The sequence below is a fragment of the Prinia subflava genome, chromosome 3 (assembly GCF_021018805.1).
Source record: "Prinia subflava isolate CZ2003 ecotype Zambia chromosome 3, Cam_Psub_1.2, whole genome shotgun sequence".
NCBI classification, from domain to species: domain Eukaryota; kingdom Metazoa; phylum Chordata; class Aves; order Passeriformes; family Cisticolidae; genus Prinia; species Prinia subflava.
The window spans coordinates 78,102,762-78,122,433 of NC_086249.1; the positions used below are offsets into that span (position 1 = coordinate 78,102,762).

Genomic DNA, 19,672 nt, shown 5'->3' on the forward strand with positions numbered 1-19,672 from the left:
CTCCATATCTAAGGAAGAAAGGAATAATATCATGGCAGTCATTACAGAGAGATAGTTTTCATGGCATATTATAGTACAGCTCTTCACAAATATGTATCCTGTGCTGTTCTTTGTTGTAACATGTTGGAAGATTCAATAAGAACAAAAGAATTGTTTCAGTAAGGATTACTTTATGGGTTTGGCAACATACTGAACATGTTTGGGGTTTTTTGAAAGCCCTTTCTTAATGTATTACAAAATGTAAAAGCATTCTGTTCCTTATTACCATATACATTCATTGTTATCAGTTAGTTAGGTTCATTTCCAATCCCATGAAAAGAATGATTTTTTGTGGTCCAGAACAATATAGATTATCTTCATGCTGTTTTTTCTCTTGCTCAATTGAGACTCAAAGAGTTTTATTTATTCTATTTAATTCACTTTAAGAGCAAAATAATAAGGTTTGAAATTACTTAGAACTGGCTACTTTTGTGTTGGCAAGTGGAGAAAGTCAGGTATGCAGCTGGAAAAGTAAAGAGATAATCTGATAATCTCCCTAGTTGAGTTAAGTTTTTCCCTGTTTAGATGCTTTCCCCTATTTACTCCCCACTGTAAGGTATAAACACCCTGTGGACACATTCAGTGAAGCACAAAGCAGGGAGGCAGTTGTTCCCTGTGATGTCAAAGCCACCTGCAGCAGCTGTTCCAGTTTCATTTGCATTACATAAATGAGCCAAGTTGTATTTTAGAGAGCAATCCTTGTTGACAGTCCCCAAGGGTTATGCTTGTGTGTATTTTCCCAGGTGTACCTAGGGTGTCCCTGCTGTCCAAAGGGACATCAGAGAGGGGCTGCTGACATCAGGGAGTCTGGTTTCCCTGCTGGGGAGGGCAGCATACATGGGCTGTGCCCCAGTCTGGGACACACTACACCCAGTAGGGAGTAAAGGTGCAGTGCACCCAAGCCTGGAAAATTGGTAGCATCCCCAGATCCTCTCAGTGTATCTCTGAGAACCGAAAGCAAGTGAAAAAGGAACCAACCAACCCATGCACTGATCCACTCAGCCTGGAATTGGGTGATGCTGAAGGTCTTTTTTTCGCTAACGGTAAATAACTAACTTTATTGTTATTGCAAGTGTTGAGAATTGATGAATGCTAATTAAACATCTGTTGGGAAGGATTTATCAGGAACAAGATAAGACTTCTGGTCAAATCCAAAAATGCAGTCCTTTGCTGTCACACTGACTTGCCAGCAGCTAAGTGGCAGACTCATGGGTCACTCATACTTCAGTGAGGTTCCTCAACCTGTTACTTATCCCATTCCTAGCTCTAATATTACACCTCAACCTGCTGTTAATTTCTCTCTTTGTTTTTATTTCGTAGAAAAAAAAGTCAGATCTCTGTTTTAGTCTGATGGTAGAATGAAAACACATTCCAAAACCTTGAAATATATCAGGACTTAATTCTTATATTCCAGGGGCTTTGGACAGGGGCCAGGGCAGGGCACCAGGTATCACTGTCTAATTGATGGTAAGAGGCAGTAAAATATAGAGTCCAGCTGTTCATGTTGGTACTAAAAGTTCTCAAGATATTAATGGTAGATTATAGAACTAAAGAGTAGTGATATTGTTAAACTAGATGTAATTGCAAATTCCAACCTTTTTCCTATGCTTACGTCATAATCGCAGTTTAGCTTGAATCAATCTTCCTTTGCCATTAAAATTTTTAATTTATTTTAGGGGAAGTGTGAGAAAGATGCACACAAAACTTTGGCAATACTGTACATTGATCATTATTGATTTTTTAATTGCACAATTTACAGAAAACACTTTAAGGACATCACTTAGCTGAAAAATAGCACCTGCAATCACCTTTTCTTTTCTTCTTTTTTTTTTCTTTTTTTTTTTTTCCCCCATGAGGCAAGGAAGCAAAATAGACAAAGGATAAAATCAGAAAAAATCAAGACAAACTCAGACTGATTCATCCTGGATGATCACTATCTCTTTCCCTTTCTTTTCCTGGGAATTCATCTGAACACTAAGTCTCACGGTGACTGACTGATTTAGTGAAACCTGATAACATTTCACAGCAGCCCTCCTCCACTGTTTTGCTAGAGAAAAAGCCAGGCAGCTACAAGTGACTGTGGGCTTGTCAAAGTTTTTAAAGACACCAAGATGACTATCTTTTAGGTGGTTCTTTAATTTCAAATGGAGAAACAAGTTCAGGAGCAAGGAAACTCAATATGTTCTCCTCACCACAGGGCAGGTCTCTCAGACTTCATAATTGACATACTCTTTTGTTCTTAAGGATTTTCCTCACTTTCTCAAAGGACTAAAAACCAGTAAGATGACAAGGCCCAGACTGCTAGACCATGCTGAGGTTTATCCAGACAGAGGAGGAAACTTGCAGTGCTTTCCTGAGCTGGTTATGGCCTAATCCAGTCCTTAAATAGGAACTTCCTTATGGAGGTTTAAGAAGGAAAAGTTTCTGCTGCCAGCTGTATGAGGGCTTACCACCAATTTGACTATCCACTATAAGGACAAAACCAATGAAAGAGAAAAATCTGACCTTTTTTTATTCATCTTTGGATGATTTCCAGGTGTTACTGCTCACTGAAAGGCTCTACATAGCCTTCTGTTCTAGGACTGAAAATAGACCATGCATTATTTCATGCGATTAGTATTTAATCAGCCCATTAATATCATATTTAATTTTCCCTTGTATTTACAGGAGCGGCAGGGGCCAGGGTGCACACAGCGCGCACCGGCTGTCCCCGGCAGAGGTGGAGTCCATGAGGGATGTCCTGGCACACAACCTGTACCAAGTGCGGCAAAGGGTGTGTGAGCCGCCGCTGTCGCGCTGTGTTTGCAGGCCCGCGGGCCTTGCTTGCCCTCCGCGCTCCGCGGCCCGGGGCACCGCTGGGAGCCCGCCGCCCACCGGGCTTGGGCACGGCTCGGGGTGGAACAGAGGAAAGCTGGGGGAAAGGCAGGAAAATCTGCGAGTGAGCTGTAGAGGTCAGGCTTCCCTCTCCGCACGGCGGTGTGGGTGGAAGCCGCCCTCCCGAGGATCGGCGGGCCCCGGGAGCGCAGCCCGGCCGTGGGAGGCTGGCGCGGCTCCGGCAAACACCGCGCTGCGCGGGAGCGGGAGGGAAAAAAAAAACAAGGAAAAAAAAAATTCACGTTCTCCGAGCTTCATTGTACACTTTTAGGGTGTTTTTTGTTTCTTTTTTCTGTAGAAGTGGTGTGGTAACACCTCAGCGTGGATTTGTTTTGCAGAAATTCGTAGTGACCCTGATGCAGCCCAGGGTATGGCATCTGCTTAATCCAGTCTCGGGCGATGAATAGACAATTGAGAGCTCGCCCACAGTAATGAGTGGTAGAGGATACATTTACAGTAACCTTGAAATTATGCCGATAAACAAGGCTAACTCATGTAACACACGTGTACTAGAAAATGCTAGGGCCTGCTCATTTAAATGTGGCATTATTAGTATGTTCTTCATTCCAAATATTGTTTGATTTGCCACGGCTAATTTTCCTTATGATATTAATTTCTTATCTTACCAGCAAAGATTTGCACATATAGTTATCTCTTAGCTTACTGAAATGAACCCTCTCTCTTCAAAATCAATTACAGTAATGACTATTTGTGCCAGTCATTTTCTATGTAGTATTGAGAATGGTGTGCTTTTGGAAATGAAAGATTGGAAGGAAAATAATGCCACTTCTAATACTTCTTTTCAGCTCAGAAAAGCTCTTGCTCACCAGACCAACTTTACAAGGGCCCATGCAAACCAAACTGAGATCAGATTTTATTTTCAAGGGGGTTTATAAATGTCTGTGAATTTTTCTCTTTAAGGCAGATAATTATTTCCTTCATTTCACTAGTTGTATGTGATAAATTAAAAAGCTTATCTTAAAAGATGCTCAGTTTTAGGGTAATATTAGTTTGTAGTTTGTCCAAGGAAAGGAAACTCAGCTGTGCATCTCATTCTGGAGATACATTCTTTGTTCCTGAGTGCATCTGAAGCTTGCTCCAGGCTCAGTAATATTAGTAGTACCAAAGCTCAGTGCTGAGTTAACCACCTATCTCTTTCTTGGGGCCTGCCTCATATCTGTAGCTCCCAAGTACAGTTGATGAGATGAGAAAAGAGATGACAAAGACAGGACAAGCCCAGAGATGATAGCAGCCTTCTTAGGTAGGTATATTTTGTATAGCTGCACTTTGAGCAGGCGAGAGTCTATCAAAAATGGCATCAAAATGATCAGAGGCCTTGAGGTCTGAGACTTACAGCTGTGTTCATGCTTCTTCCCATCTTCCTCTGCAGCAGCGAGATTTGTGTGTGGCTGCATTTTGCCATGTGATACCAAAGAGACCTGTGTTGGGTCAGTGACCGAGCTGAGGCAGATATCCCCTTGGCCCTGGGACTGATCAGACTGATTAACACTGCAAATGCAACGAAAATGAGCTGGCTGCATTTTCTGTTTCAGGCACCAGCATACAACAGGCACAATCTTCCTACTGACACAAGTGAGAGACAAGCGCAAGAAATCCTCATCCGTCGGGAGCACAGCCTGAGGCAAAGCTGCAGGAAGGGAAACAGCTTGCCTTGGGGTAGACCGGTACCTGTTATTCATCTATTATTTATGTAAAAGTGCCTCTGCTTCTCCTTCTGTAATGTCTTCTGTAAATAGGGAAAGACACTAGTTTTAATGTGCTCTTTGCTGAAATTAAAATGGTTATTTTCCCAGTGTGCTCATGCACAGCCCCTAAGAAGAAGGAGCTTCACGTAGCATGTGAGCTGCAAAGTTTTCATGTCCAATCTCTATACATTGTTCAGAAATCAGCTGCTCTGGCTCTGTGTAGTAAAATAATGTAACTTGCATTGATTTTGCATGTGCAAAGTATAGTGTAATCAAAAAAGGCCTGATGCAAAGCGTCCAGCACGTTGATGATTTGGGCTCTCAATCAGTAAGAGATTCATCTGACCAAAGGCAGGCATTGAACAGCACACACGTTTATAGCTGAGATAATCATGGTTAAGGAAGATAAATAAGTTCTTGTTGGATAGATTAATTGTATTCAAATCTTTCACCTGAAACAAGAAAGATGAATCTTAGAAGAAGATGTTTTTCTCTGGCAACAGTAAAAAACCCTTTGGCTGTTATACCAGGCAGACGCTCTCACTGGAGCTGATATTGAATCCAACCATCCAAACCAAGCATTGATCTTATTCATACCTCTCAAAATTTGACTGTGAAGGTGCAGCATATTGCCATACCTCTTTACTGTTTCACCAAGTAAGAGCCAAGTGGAGGCAGTCACAGGCACTGGACACATTCTGTCTCCTACACAGGTTAACACCACAGAAGTACGCTACCTCTCCTTGCCTCAGGGTCCACGCCAGCCCACTAGAAGAAAAGCCAGGCATGTTACTTTTACAGGTAATGGAAGTGCTTTACTCTGTGTCCTACTCCAGTAACAAAATAAACTTGCCCAGTTGTTAGATGGGTTTAACAGTACTACGTGCACACTCTCATGGAAGTCAGCAGCCTCTTTAGATGAGCTACACCCTTCTCTCCTTTCTGTTTTATCTATGATGTTTATATGAACATAATGCAGCAGTTTCTGTTTTGTTCCGGCACCTCCTGCTTTTCTCTTTTTCGCTCTTGAACAAATATTTCTGTGATCCCTGCAGTTCCACTTGGCCAAGCTCCAGAACACAAATGATCTGTTCCCTGCAGCCCCACAGACACAGCGAGATGCAAAATTATTATGACTTGCTGAACCTGTAGCCCAGTCAAGGTGAGACTGATGGAGCTCCATGCCCACAGATGCTGCAGGTACCAACACTGTCATGTATTCCCAACAGGCAGCCCCACACCAAAATTCAGTGCTTGTGTACCCAGACAGACAGAGAGAGCAGCACAGACATGGCACAGGGCTCACACAAATGCAAAAAGCACCAGTGGCCTCATCCTTGTCCCCTCTCTGGCTGATGAGACTGATAGACTGCTAGTGAACATACGCATGCCATCTGAATCTTGAGTAGCTGGCCTGAGATACATGGTCTGCTCAGTAGCTGGCCCTGGACCTTCCATCTGCACATGTGGTGGCACTTGGGCATGGAAGTCCCTAGGGACACAGCCCCATACTGCTGCTGGTACACAGACCTACACACAGAGATGTGGTCTTACACTCCACCTCACATATTGTAGGACCCTCCAGTAGCTGGCCTTGGGCAGCCAGTCTTTCCCGGAGCAATTTCCTGGATCCCTCAGTCTCCTCCTGCCTCACACACAGGGACACACACATGCAAACCTGTCTCTTTGGTACCCAGTCCACATTATGGCTTTACTAGTAGTCAACCACAGATACCATGGTCTCCTCAGTCACTGCTCTGGATCTCCTGCTCCCTCCAGCAGTCAGCCTACAGACCTTCTGCCCTCCTCAGTCTTTGTTCTAGACTCATCGTTGCTCCAGGAGGCAGCTCCCAAGCCTCTTACTCTACTTAATGGCTGCTCTGGCTTGAGGATTGCCAGCAATTTTGCACTGACAGATGCACCCCAGTCCCTCCAGCTGCTGGCACTCAGGCCTCCACACACACAAGCACAGTATGGGGAGCTGCTGATAGAGGAACACAGTTAGAAATGTAGTCAAAAAACTAGACTGTGTTGCTCAAGTGCAGGGCATTACTGGACATATGTGCTGACTGGCCCTTTTTATTCTCTTTTTCCTTTCTTTTCCTTGCACTTGTTTATCCCTGGACTTCCCAAGTCTCTTCCTTTCACTGGCTTTGGTTCCTGCCCTAAACACTCCACTCAAAGTCCTGTATGGGCACACACACATGATGACAGCAAAATGGAAACCCAAGGGATCTACTCAGAGGGAAAAATAAATGCTACTCAAGGGGATTTTCTTTTGTCCTTTTTATCAGGACATCATCACTGGAGATATGTGTCTTTCTAAAAGAGTTATAGTATTCCACACAGCATTCTCAGACCTAAAATCACTGCAGACACTTTCAAGGGACCAAATACTGCTATAGGAGAAGGTATATTATTTTAGTGGGGAGTTAGGCAGTGAATACAAGTACTTTTTTTTCTATTAGATAGCCTGAATTTAAGCCCTGCCTTGTAATAGATTCAAATACGTAGAGTTGTTGGTCCAGCCTCTGGCCCCACCTTAGGGCCATCGTGTAGCATTAACACCACTCTAAGTGTCTTCAGCAGGAAAAAAACACCCTAAAGTCCTCTCATAAACTGTTGGGATGAGATGAACTGCACTTGAAAACTAAGAAGAGAAGAACTCAGTATGCAGAGAATTAGAGTGACAACCTTATATATGCATGTATGCATTTTCAGAGATAAATGTCATCTCTTCTATCTGTGCCTGGAAGAGATTCTGGGAAAAACATCTTCCAGCAAGCTTGACTTAGGTCTTACATATAGTGTGTGCAGAAAGTTTAGTAACCGAAATGACCACAAATAAATCCTTAAGTCTCTTAAGCTCTTTCTGCCACTTACACAAATGAATTGTCCAGAGAGGCTGTTGTTGCCCAGACAAGTTATGGACTCCTCATCCCTGAAGATGTTCATGAGCAAGTGGATGGGGCTGAGCAGCCTGGTCTAGTGGCTATGATTTTATGAATTATTTGGCAGTATATATCATTCATAATTTGTAGCATTGATGCTCCCAAAAGGCTAGGCAGAAGCCCTGGAAATCTGAGAAATCCTATTCTGCCCAGGGTGTAGTATGTCCACGTGGCCTATGAGCAGCAGTGCTTTACTGTGCCAACTGCAAAATAGACACTAGCTTAAAATAATTTAATAGTTATGGATCTGCAATAATTTGTTAAATTTTGACAGTGTGACCATAGTCAATACACATGTACTTTAATTGTTGCAGGATTTGGACTTAACTTTCATAGATTGTATCCCAGAACCTCCTAGCTTAGATTGTTAGGAGTTGTTTCTTACATTAACTACTTTGCTACTGTGTAGTTAGACTACAAGTGGCTTTCAGAAAAGTGAAAAAGTATATTCTAGAAATTCAGCAGGATGAGAATATCAGTTATTGGCCCATTGCAGGCAAATTTTTACAATGTACTTGTGGCAAAGCAAGCTGGCAGGAGCAGATCTGACACACCCAAAGTAATCAAAGCACCCCTGGTTTCAGATGAAACTGTTCTCTTCCCACTTGTTAGTCACAGGTCACTGGGAAACTTGATTTTTGAGAGATCAGAATTTTCTCCTTTGTCACGTTTTTGTTTTGTGCTGTAGGTTTAAAAATGCTTTGCAACCATGTTACTAAATCCACTTATGAAACTTGAGAAAAATTCAAATTACATAAAGGAACACTCTTGCATTTTACTCTTGGCCTTCACCCTTGCAGTGAAGGCACTGGGCAGGTCTGTGAGATACCAAAAGGTAGGTGAATGTGGTTATCTTTTGGGGTTTCAGAGCTGAGATAAGATCTTTTAAACATCAGCTTTGAGATGAAAATTAAAAATTAGGGCCATTCTTAGTTCTTGACTGCTTCCTTTATCTATAGCAATTATTTAAAATGCTTCAGTTCCAGGGTTTTGTGTTGAATACCCCTTATCTCTCCTTTCCAATACCATGGCATCTCTCTTTTCCCTTCTTCAAAAAATGAATTATTTGTTTATTTTTCTTCAGATCAGCATAGAAGTGGTTCTGATGCTGCATTCCCATTAACTTTGAGATCCCAGCCCCGACTACGGCCACTCGAAGCAAAGCACCACCAAGAGCTGATTCCAATGGCACACTTGGATAGACCAGCAGGTCCATCCCATCTGTCAGGTCGAAGAGGAAATTCAATCAGCCATCATCGTTTCACCAGAGCAGACAATCGAGCTCCAAAGCCTCGGTTCACTGTCAGAGAAGTCGAGGAGTATGAGTCAGAAGAAGAGACAGAAACAATGGCACCAGCCAGGCCATTAGTTATATGAGGAGCAGAGAAGATCAGTGTTTGCATCTCTAGGGCTGCTGGCTCACTGTTTCAAAAGAAATAACAAAGCTTTTATATGAACCAGACTATGATTTTGCTCTGGGGACCGTTGTGCTTGTTCTCGTATCACTTTCAAGAGTTGTATTAAGGTACTTAGTGGCTCAGAGAAGACTCAAATTCTTATGTGCTTATATCACGCTTGCTTTCCAACAAAACACTGCAGGAAAGAGGAGAACATGATATTTTTAGGGGTTGGGACGTGGATTTAAACAGCAGTAGATGGGTGCATGCAATGCTATGGGTGGAAGCTGATGCTGCCTTTGTTTCATACAATGATCTACATCCAGAGGATAGAAATATATAAAGGCATCCCTGATGTGTGAATGTACAGATTGATTACCTCAACTTGCATAGAGCTTTTCATTTCAGAGCAGCTGCATTCTGAGAAAGAGTTAAAAACAGAAAGGCATATTTCCGGGCCTGTAAATGTCACTGAAGATGCCTAAGCAAGATCTTAAGTCAAAAGTATTTTCAGTGGACATTTTCAGCACTTGGGAACCTCTTGGTAACTCAGGTTTTGGCTCTGCAAAAGTCCATAAAGTCATCAACTGTGATGGTCTATGACTCCAGCTACATAAATCAATTTCAATACGTAGGCTTCTATCACTCACCTACCATTCTGGATGAATAACGGAAGTGCCCTTGTATGTACAAATCCAGAGGAGTTTTCAGGCAGGAGTGCTGTCAGGATTTTATATGTAAGAATGGAATGGCAAGAACATACACAATATTTTTGTGATTCAGCAAGAGGGAGGCTTCCTTGTAAGTATCTAACTTCTCCATTCCCCACTCCCACCTTGTGTGCCCAAATGCATGCAGCATTTTTCACACTATAACTGGACCAGCAATGCAATAGGAAGCAAGAAACTGGGATTAAAGGTAGAGGAACCCTACTGCTGTAACCTGCTGGCTAGCAAGAAAGAGAGGCCCTGTGTTTGTCTCCCAGCTTTTAGTAGTGTGTCTTCCTATATGTTGTACAGAGAAGCTTTTCCTTAAAAAAAATCAGAAATAACCAGAGGGATGTGTGCTACAGCACTTGACCTCCCAACCTTTCTGTGGAGCTCCCTTCCAAGTGGCTCTGCGTGCCCATGCTCCACTCTCAGTGGTGGGTCTGCCTAGCAGCAGAAGAAGCAAGAAATATGGTCTTTAGTAATTTTAGGTAAATCCCAGACACCTAGTTTCTCTGAAGAAGTTCCTTTCTGCAGAATGGAAGCAGCATTGCCACAGCTTTCTGTGTCTTGGCACTATAGCTGAAATGATTTTATCCAAAGGGATGAATTGAGTCCAAAAGTCCATAAACCCACCCTTATAGCTGCACTAAAGTCAAATCTATGGTTAAGAAATGCACCAAGTTCAGTCATGTTTTTGTCAAGTTTCCTTCTGTCTCCTCCACTCAGACCTTGCTTAGCTGCCCAACTCAAGGACTGTAAATGCTGCTCTGAGAGTCAGAGATTCAAGGGTTAGAGATAGCAGTGGTACCTGCATGTTTCTCTTTTTTATATTGCTGGTATTGCTTGTATGTCCTGGTCCATAAAATAACTTATTTATGTAAGTTATGATTTCACATTTCTTACAAAGTGTTTCTGATTCAGGACAGGTAGAATCTAAACTAACAAACTTGAAAAGCACTACCACAGGAAGAAAAGCCCCTTTCCCCATTTTCTCATGTTTGCAGATTTTATGCTTAGCAGGTTATAATGAATCATCTGTACTGAAACTGTACAAAGATTTATGGAACTTGAGATCTGTTTGTATTTCCTTATTGTTCCAGGGAAATTATATGACTTCCTTTTATGAACACAGTGGTATATTATTAAAACAGAGGAAGATTTTTCTTCTGTACCGATACTGATTTAGCAATGAAATATAGTTCTGTACCTGAAAATCAACAAATAAACCCAGCTCCACCAAAGGAGGAAGTGCTCCACAGGATTTTTAAACAAAAGCCTTGAGCCAGATCTCAGTTCTACAGCAAGTTATATTGACATATCATAAATCTAAATTAAAACATGATATTAAGGGAAAGAGTTATACAAACTCCGGTCTTAAACTGCACTGTGAGCCACACGGTTGTCACATGATGCTTAATTGAGGGCAAAATTAGTACCCATATGATGCGGTGTCAGGCCACAGAGATGCACGTAGTGGGGAAACAGAGGTGTGAAACCTGCTTCTGCATCACAGAGCTGTGAGGGTCTAGGATCTCTGAAACTAGCTGGTGGATGATATGAACTGCTGGCAATCCTTGGGGACTGAGAGAATGTGGAAATCTGAAAGGAAAGTGAAGGGATAGTGTTTCGTCTTCCAAGGGAGATGTCTCTCTCACAAGAGACAGCTTTAATGAAGGAATTACTGTGAGCTGCAGATTCAGCATTTCATCTTTAAGAAGATTTAATCAACGAATTGTCTGGGGGAACTGGACAAAGACAAACTCTCTGAGACAAGGATTAACAGGATGTCAGAATGGCATGGGAAGGGACTAGACGTACAACATGGAAAAGAGGAGGCTGTGCATTTTGGCCATTGTGTGTTTGACAGATATGCTCAAAATTGACTCCTAAATTCCTCAAATATTGTAGAAGTTGTAGAGCATTGAATAATTACCCACCGGAAATAGGGAGCAAAACATTCAGTTTCTAATTATGGGTTTATATTAGGACTAGAGAAAAAAATAATAAAATACTAAGAGAATTAGTGCACAGATAGAATCAACTCTCCCTCCTTTGCTTCATTCCTAATCTTCTTATTCATGAAATCAGTGACCCAAAACTTCAGAGAGTGTAAAGCTGTAGAGCAGCTAGAAGTTAATAGAAATCTGCTCTCAGATTTGCAGTCTGGCTCCTAAACTTGTGAAGTCTATTTTTAGTTTTCTTTCCTAGCAATTAGTAAATAGTACTGGAAGAAAATTTCCTTCTATGCCATTAGTTGCTCTTAATGGCTTTGCTGGCCATCAGCCAAGAAGAAATGCTGCAGATGCCTACATAAAATATGTTTGAAAATATAATGTTGCACATTTTATTTTTTTCATAGTTATTTCTTACTTGTGGACAAAAAAGTTCTCCTGAAAGAAGCATGTTACATTTTAAATAGTAATAGCTACAGCAATATCTTATTACAAGTAACTTAATCCACGTCTGTAGGCTTTCAGGCCCTACCATAAGGAAAGTTGACATGGTTTAGGGCATGAATTTAAATTCACTGCGTGGACATTCTTAAACTCTTTAACCTGAGTCACATCCAGGAACCTTGTGCTGATAATTTACAAAGGTAAGTTAATTCAAGACCTTTTTTTTTTTTTTTTTTTTTTTAGGCTGGTAGAGTGCTATTTACTCAGGAATTTAAATTCCGCACTGATTTAAGGTGAACTGGCACAGGAAGCTCATGCCCATAAGGTGAAGATTATTCAAAATCCAGAGAGGAAGTAAGAGCTCAGAAAATTAGGACTATTTCCTTGGGCAGGAGGATAGAGAAGGACAGTGAGTTTCAGGAAGGAATAATAATTAATAGCCTTTACCTTTCACAGTAGAGAAAATAGGAGATACACCATGTTGTGGTTTAAGCCCAGCTTGCAGCTCAGCCCCATGCAGTCACTCATTCACTCCCCTGCAGTGGGATGGGAGAGAGAACTGGAGGAAAACCTTGTGGGTTGAGATAAAGACAGTTTAATAAGTAAAGCAAAAGTCACACACAAGCAAAACAAAACAAGAAATTAATTCACCACTTCCAATGGACAGGCAAGGGTTCAAATATCTCCAGGAAAACCAGGCTCCCATGTGCATAACAGTGACTTGTGAAGGCAAACACCATCACTCTGACTGTCCTCCCCTTCCTTCCTATTTCCCCAACTTTTATTGCTGAGCATGACACTGCACAGTGTGGGATATCCCTTTTGGTCAGTTGTCCTGTCTTGGCATTCCCAGCCTGTTCATGGGCAGGGTGGGGTGAGAGGGAGAACAGGTCTGTGTCCTGTGTACACAGAACTCCGTGCAAGCACAGCTCAGCAATAACAAAAACATCCTGCTATCAACACTGTTTCCAGCACAAATCCCAAATACAGGCCCATATAAACTGCTATGAAGAAAATTAGCTCTATCCCAGCCTAAACCAGCTCACACCTGAACAGAACTTGTTAATCAATGAGAAAAATAAGACAAGAGCAGTCATAATGAGAACATAGTAGTAAAAGCAACAACAATCAAACAAAACTGCAGAAAAAGGTAGGGATTTGTTGAGGTCAGTAATATGTTGTGAGTAGCTGTCAGTACTTTCATATTTATTGTATTTTTATAAGCTGTTAGATGTTTTTGCTCTTGCTACAGCTATTGCTTTTCAATTAACATCCCTGGTGAGTAAGAATGTGTGGTAAAAGAAGAATCTCTCCCTTAGAGAAAGATGCAGCAGCAAGGGGAGTGCCAGCAATCAGGACAAGATAGCAGCTTGTGCAGGCAGCATCTGACTTGTGACCTCCAGAAATACAAGTTGACAGGGTTCATTGGAAGGAGACATTGCTGTGCTCTCTCTTCAAGGGACAATGGTGCCCAGCCCTGAGCAATCAGGGCTGCTGCCATCAGAACATCTGTACAGCACCCACAGAGAAAACCGCTGGTTACAGGATAATGCCAGCAAGCAGGATAGGGAGGGATGCTGTGGAAGACCCAAAAGAGTTTCTGAGTCACACTAGGGGAAGACACTGGCAAAGGATGCAGAACCAGGGGCTGGGGGAGGCAACTCCCCTTGTGGCATGGCTCAAAACTCCTGTGAATGGAGCAGGCACATGTCTGTCAAAGCCAGAGAGAAGAAGCTGGAACAGATGGAAAAGAGCAAATGTCCCGGTGGGACCTCTGAGTGGAGTGATTCAGTGCTGTGCTTGAGCCAAGGAAGTACACCAGCTCAAATGACAAAAGTTCAGATGTGTTCAGAGCAGCACAGGGAAGTCATATGAGATTCAGGAAAGCAGGTGAACAATCATGTTTAATGTGAGAAGGGTAAAATTCGTATTCACAAGAGAGGTAGTCAAAGAAAGAGGACCAGCGATATCTGTAGGGGAAACCATCAAATTGCTGTGGATGGAAAACACTACTTATAAGTAACAGAAGATAAAAAATCATGAAATGCTCCTTATTTTCTCACTGGTGTATCAGTTTTGAGAACTAACACTTTCAATTTTTTTTCTGTAGCCCAAAAACTTAGATCCCAAAACCTCCCATTTTATTGTCTATATGAGTGAAAACTACTATTTAAAAGCCTGTGGGTGACAAGAAAATAGCAACAAATATTTTCAAGCTTCCTTTTTTCATATGTACTCTTTTAAAATTTTTCTATTTACATATATGCATAAAACACAAACACTGAGAGTGGAAAAGCAGATTACCTTATCTTTATATTTTGTTTGCTTTTTAGGTAGGCCAATTATATATATTTTTTTCCAAACTCACTGTACTTAAGAACCTTAATTAGGAGTGTTAGGTTATATGAGTAATATTCTGAAACAGCTAAAATGGAAGTCTATTGAGCGAAGTTGCCGAGTTAATTTCATTTTGAGAATCTTTCTCAGCGTTACTCACAAGTGAAACTCCTTTTTCTTTCCTTCTTTGGTTTCACAAGTGTTAAAATTCAAAAGTGATTGATTCTTGTTTATTTATAGTCCACCCATCCTTATGGAAAAATTTGACTATCTTTCAATCATAAGAAAAGTGACATGGACTGAAGAAAACAATGTCAAGTTCTGATTTTCAGAATTTTCTTTGACAGGGCAGATTGCAGCCACACCAACAGTAAACAGCTGGTCAGGAAGGAGTAGACACTCAAACTGAACATCATCCCTTACTTATTTTTCTACCATTCTTGTAGGAGAAATGTAGAAAAAAGGAAGTCAATATACTACAGCAAACCTTTTTCTTGGAAAATGAAACAGAAACCCTTGGCAGCTGCTCCTCTTCCATTTTGGTCTGATGGGCATGGGAAGCCAGAGATATTTAGCACAGGTATTAGAACTGGGACAAACCTCTTAGGGCTAAAGACACTCAGGGCTAAGGCATATACAGATGCCTCAAGCCATCTGAGTTGCCACGTTTGGCAGAGGAACCACAGAAGTTCTTTGCTACCTGGATCGGCAGCCAGAGCTTAGAAAGGCCCCTTGGGGCACTTTAGGGCACCTGGACAGAACTCCTGAAATTGGTGGGGATGTGCTCAAGGCAGCCAATGGCACTTAGGGCATAAATTGATTGAACATGTGGATGCTACCTTGCAGAAGCACCTGATAAACAGCTCTGCCTCCACTGACTCCAAAGATTGCTTAGACACCTACCCCATGTGCAGGCACCTTAGTGGAGAACATATGAATGCAGCTTACTGTGCTTGAATTAGTATTCCACTAACCTAATCCTTTTGGCACTCATGAAAGAAAAGTGTCCTTTCAAAGAAAGGCATTGTGACTGCTTTATCTTTGAGAAAAATCTTCTTTTCTGCCTCAATAAATGAAGCTATTTCCACATGTACCAATAGACCACATATACACAGATATAAACATAAATATACATATATATATATTTGTATACATATCTTTAACAGTGTCTCACTCTGTGCAGCTCCCATATTCTCTTCATTTCTAAAAGATTCTCTGTCTGCAAGTGTATTTGGCTCTGTCAGCTGTAATGGCTTTAGTGATAGAAAATTGCAAGGCTTACATTATTGGAGTCTCAGATAGACCCTTTGGCTTGAATTCCACTTAATGATAAATATTCCAAAATCATTCCTCATCATGTTCACAAGTATGCAAACATAGATTGAAATGGAAGTGACTGCTGACAAAAGTTTTAGCAATTTGAAGGAGATTTTTCAGGAGTTTTTTTCTTATTTTTCCATAATGTAGAAACACCTAATACTGATTTACCAAGAACTGCAGATCAGACAGAGCAGCTGGTGCCAAGATCAGATTTGCATGTCTTGTTCCTAGGTAATGTAAAGAAAGTTAGATGTAGTGATCAAGCCAAAACATCATATAAACAAGTTTGCATGAATTGGGTTAAGTTCCAAAGCTCAAATGAGCTCATTTAATTATTAGTGTTGTTGTTATTGCTGGGGTTTTGTTTTAGTTTGTTTTGATCTGTTGGGTTTTAGCCTTCCATTATGTGCAAATTTTCCTGTACTATTTTTTCTGTCTCTAAAATGGTGGATAAACTAAACTTTTGCTAGATGACAGCATTAATTATGTTTTATCTGCTGGAAGAGGAATGCTTTCACCAAAGAGGAAAGGAGCTGCAGTGACCTCTGTTGATGAAATTAAGTAATGTGTTTAAAGAGCCAAAAAGGAAAGGTGACACATTCAGATCCTCTGCTGAAATTCAATAGAACAAAAAGCAAGCTGTGCTAAGAAGAAACAACTTTCAGGCTGAATATGAAAAAGACTGACACCCACAATTAACACCCACTGAAATCAGAAACCTTATCAGGGTTTTTTTAAAATTATTTGTAGAAAATTAATTCCTCTTTTTATTTCTTTTTTATTTTTTGGTGTGGGATTAAAAACCATTGGCATAAAGACAGAGGACATAACACAGAAGGGATGTGGGTGTTTTGCAGTGTTATAGTGCATTCCAGGAGTTTATATCACCAATAGAAAACATCGTGCCTCCATGTATTACATGATCTGAATTTAGTGACCAGTTCCTCGTGCCAGATTGACTGGCAGATTGACAGATTGACTAAGTATTCTTGAAGTTTTGAGGCAAAGAAGCTTCCCAGTTGGCAGGCTGCCTGTGGCAGAAAGAAATATCTAGGAACTGTCATGCCTTTATGACCAAGAATTTGGAACGTGTCTTTATGGGCTAGTTCTGATACAGGAAAATAATTAAACACGTAAATACCCACAAGGATCTGGACCTTAATGCTTAACCTCAAGGTTGAGAGGAGTCTCATTAGAGCCAAGCACTTAAGGATTCATCCCATATGAATAAAGTTATTGAAATCAATAAGGAAGCTTCCATTAAGAGCTAAATTTGTGGAAATGGGAGTAGTATGTCCTTAATTTTTTTCAAACTTTGGCATTTGCTAATTGCTACTGACTATTAAACAAAGGCATAAATAAGGGGCAGGGCTTTGTGTTCTTAAAGTTATTTTATGTTTCCAAACTGCCCAGTAAACAATTGGTACCCACACAGTTTGTCTTTTCCAGAAGCCACAATGATAGAAATTGGTATCGGTATCCTTCAGTGTCAGGTGTTATGGTAGGTCTGACCATGATCACCAAGATGGAATTCTTCTCAGTTCAGGTATCTCAGTTTGATAATAGATAGAGTCTGAGAAGTTTTTTTAAGTATACTTTACAGAGTCATTGCTGTGCCTAAAACATCCTTCTCACATGAGACAATATTGCTAATGACATTTTACCAGTATCTACTATGGTATTCTCATTCAGGATTTGTAGAGAATGATTTCTGCAAGTGTAAGGAGGGAAAAAAACCAAGTTCCTTCTGGTTTTTATAAAAAATACTAGAAAACATACATTTTAAAAAATCTTATTTTGATATAGATAAATATAAACCCCAAAATAATATCTCAGCGCACTATGATATAATATCATTAACTAGATATTAATTGTGTACTTGGTCTGTCAGTTTAAGAATATCAAGATACACAAAGTGTAAAGATTTAAACCTATCCCAGTTTTCATACATTATAGATTTCATAAATATTATGGTGTGCTTATACAAATTTCAGAGGAAAGCCAAATATTTATGGCTGCCTTTTTAGGACTATATGCTGCCAGGTATGATGGAAGTATTGATATATCTTCTATATATAATTAATTATCCTGGTGAAGATCTTCATTGACTGCTGGGAAATTATGTCTGGATATTTTCTCTGCATGAGTCTGACAAATATTTGTGCACAGTGGTCAGGATATGAGGTATAGCTGGGTAGTATGTTAGAGGAAAGATTTCTTTTCCTCAATGTATCATGATCCTACACAGACCTCTATATGTTAAAGGAGACCAAATACCCACTCACTATGATAAATATAAACCAAGAAAAGACTATTCCTGAAGGAGTATATATGTTAAGTAAATTAATTCTATGTTAGAATAGCACATAGAATTATTCTATATAAAGAATAATCTTTTTCTGCTAATTGTTATCCTACGTTGTGATAAGAAAATTTTTTTAGGTTGCTTGACATAATTATAAAAGGAACTTTTGTAATATTGTACATAGCTACAATATGCTCTGGCATCTGAGCCAAAACTGAGTTTCCATATGTATTGGCTTTGTGACCTCAGGTATCATTTTAGGAAGGAGGTTGTGACTTGGAAGGAATCAAAATATCTTACTGCTGCTTTCTACTGTGCATTCTTATTACCCAGCATACACAATTTATAATTTAGTTCTTTTCCAGTTAAATTTTATAGTGCATTTATGAACGAGTTCCTGAGCTGTTATTTATGTACCAGTCTTTAGAGGTCATCTCTTTTGGCTTATCTTATAGAATAGAAAGGAAAAAGTCAGCAGGCATCTTTTTATACATCTGCAAAAGTATCTTTTTCATACAATTATAACTGTTTGACAGGAATTTGCTCAAAGTTAATGAATATCTTTGGATAGAGATTAAAAATGGAAAATTACATCTTCAGAGATGTACTTTTCTTTAAATTACTAGTATGTGAAAACTGTTTTGGAACTTTAATTGCTGCTACAGGCTTACTACAAAATAAACTTTGCAATAAACTCTGGATGATCCTTATCTATAACCAAAAAATCTCCACACTGACAATAGCATAATGTAGGGTGAAATCATATTTGGATTTGGACTTTTTTGCAACTGAATTTAAAAAAGCAGGATTTTCTCTTCAAACAGCCCCAAACTTCTCTCTGTATGTAGAGATTATCTGGATCCTGCAGTAATTGCTGGTTTGGTCAATTGCTTGATTTTCTACAGTGAGGAGACTTACATACTTTCTGGTTTTGGCCTTACACAGAAGCATTTGGGTATGATTTCTCAGGGTAAACTGGACAGTTCAAACCCAGAATTTGAGTGACCTCCTGAGTTGGAAGCCAACTTCTCTGTTCAGTGCCAGCTCTGAATCATAACAATTATGCCTGTTTCCAAAAACTGCAGCTGAACCTGCCATTCTTTTGACCCTTGTGATTTTGGCAATTTGTATCTCACTGTTCATCCTATTTTAATGTGATACAGGTGACAGAATCCTGAGTCTCAGTCCCAGGAGAGAAGGCTTCATCTAATGCTCCCAGAGAGGCAACAACTACAGTGGTGATAGTAAAATCCCTTACTGTCACAAACCACAGAATGGTTGAGAAGGGACCTCTGGGGGTCATCTACTCCAGACGCTCATCCACAACTCCCCTCTAGTGAGTAGTCAACTGGAAAATACCTGGAGAATGCGCACACCTACAAGTTTCTTAGCAAGGGTCAAAACTCATGCTCTCAGTACAGTAAGACAATCTTCAGGAAAAGAAGTACCTGCAATGAGCCACGAAGGAGTAGGCACCCTGCCTAGGCTGGCCTGTGATATTGTAATAGTAGCTGTGTGCAAATGTGGGATTTGAATTCACCACTTTTGGCTTCAGATGTGTGCCCAGCTTATCAAGGCGGGGCGTCTCTTGTGCTCAGCTCTAGGAGGCAGCATCTACAGGCATGATTGATGGGCCT

General features: G+C 40.5%; 1 protein-coding gene and 1 long non-coding RNA gene across 2 annotated transcripts in view; one reads left to right on the forward strand and one right to left on the reverse strand.

Moving 5' to 3' along the window:
• Window positions 1–12,533, forward strand: part of SLC9A4 (solute carrier family 9 member A4) — a 35,688-nt gene extending 23,155 nt beyond the window's left edge. Inside the window, exons 10-13 of the mRNA XM_063392635.1 lie at window positions 2,707–2,812; window positions 4,467–4,598; window positions 5,333–5,420; window positions 8,655–12,533. Of these exons, the coding sequence (XP_063248705.1) occupies window positions 2,707–2,812; window positions 4,467–4,598; window positions 5,333–5,420; window positions 8,655–8,947 (619 nt within the window). The 3' untranslated portion in view covers window positions 8,948–12,533. The remainder of the gene's footprint in view (window positions 1–2,706; window positions 2,813–4,466; window positions 4,599–5,332; window positions 5,421–8,654) is intronic.
• Window positions 1–19,672, reverse strand: part of LOC134548162 (uncharacterized) — a 49,967-nt gene that overhangs the window by 13,377 nt on the left and 16,918 nt on the right. The window contains exon 2 of the long non-coding RNA XR_010079712.1: window positions 12,521–12,644. This is a non-coding gene — a long non-coding RNA (uncharacterized LOC134548162). The remainder of the gene's footprint in view (window positions 1–12,520; window positions 12,645–19,672) is intronic.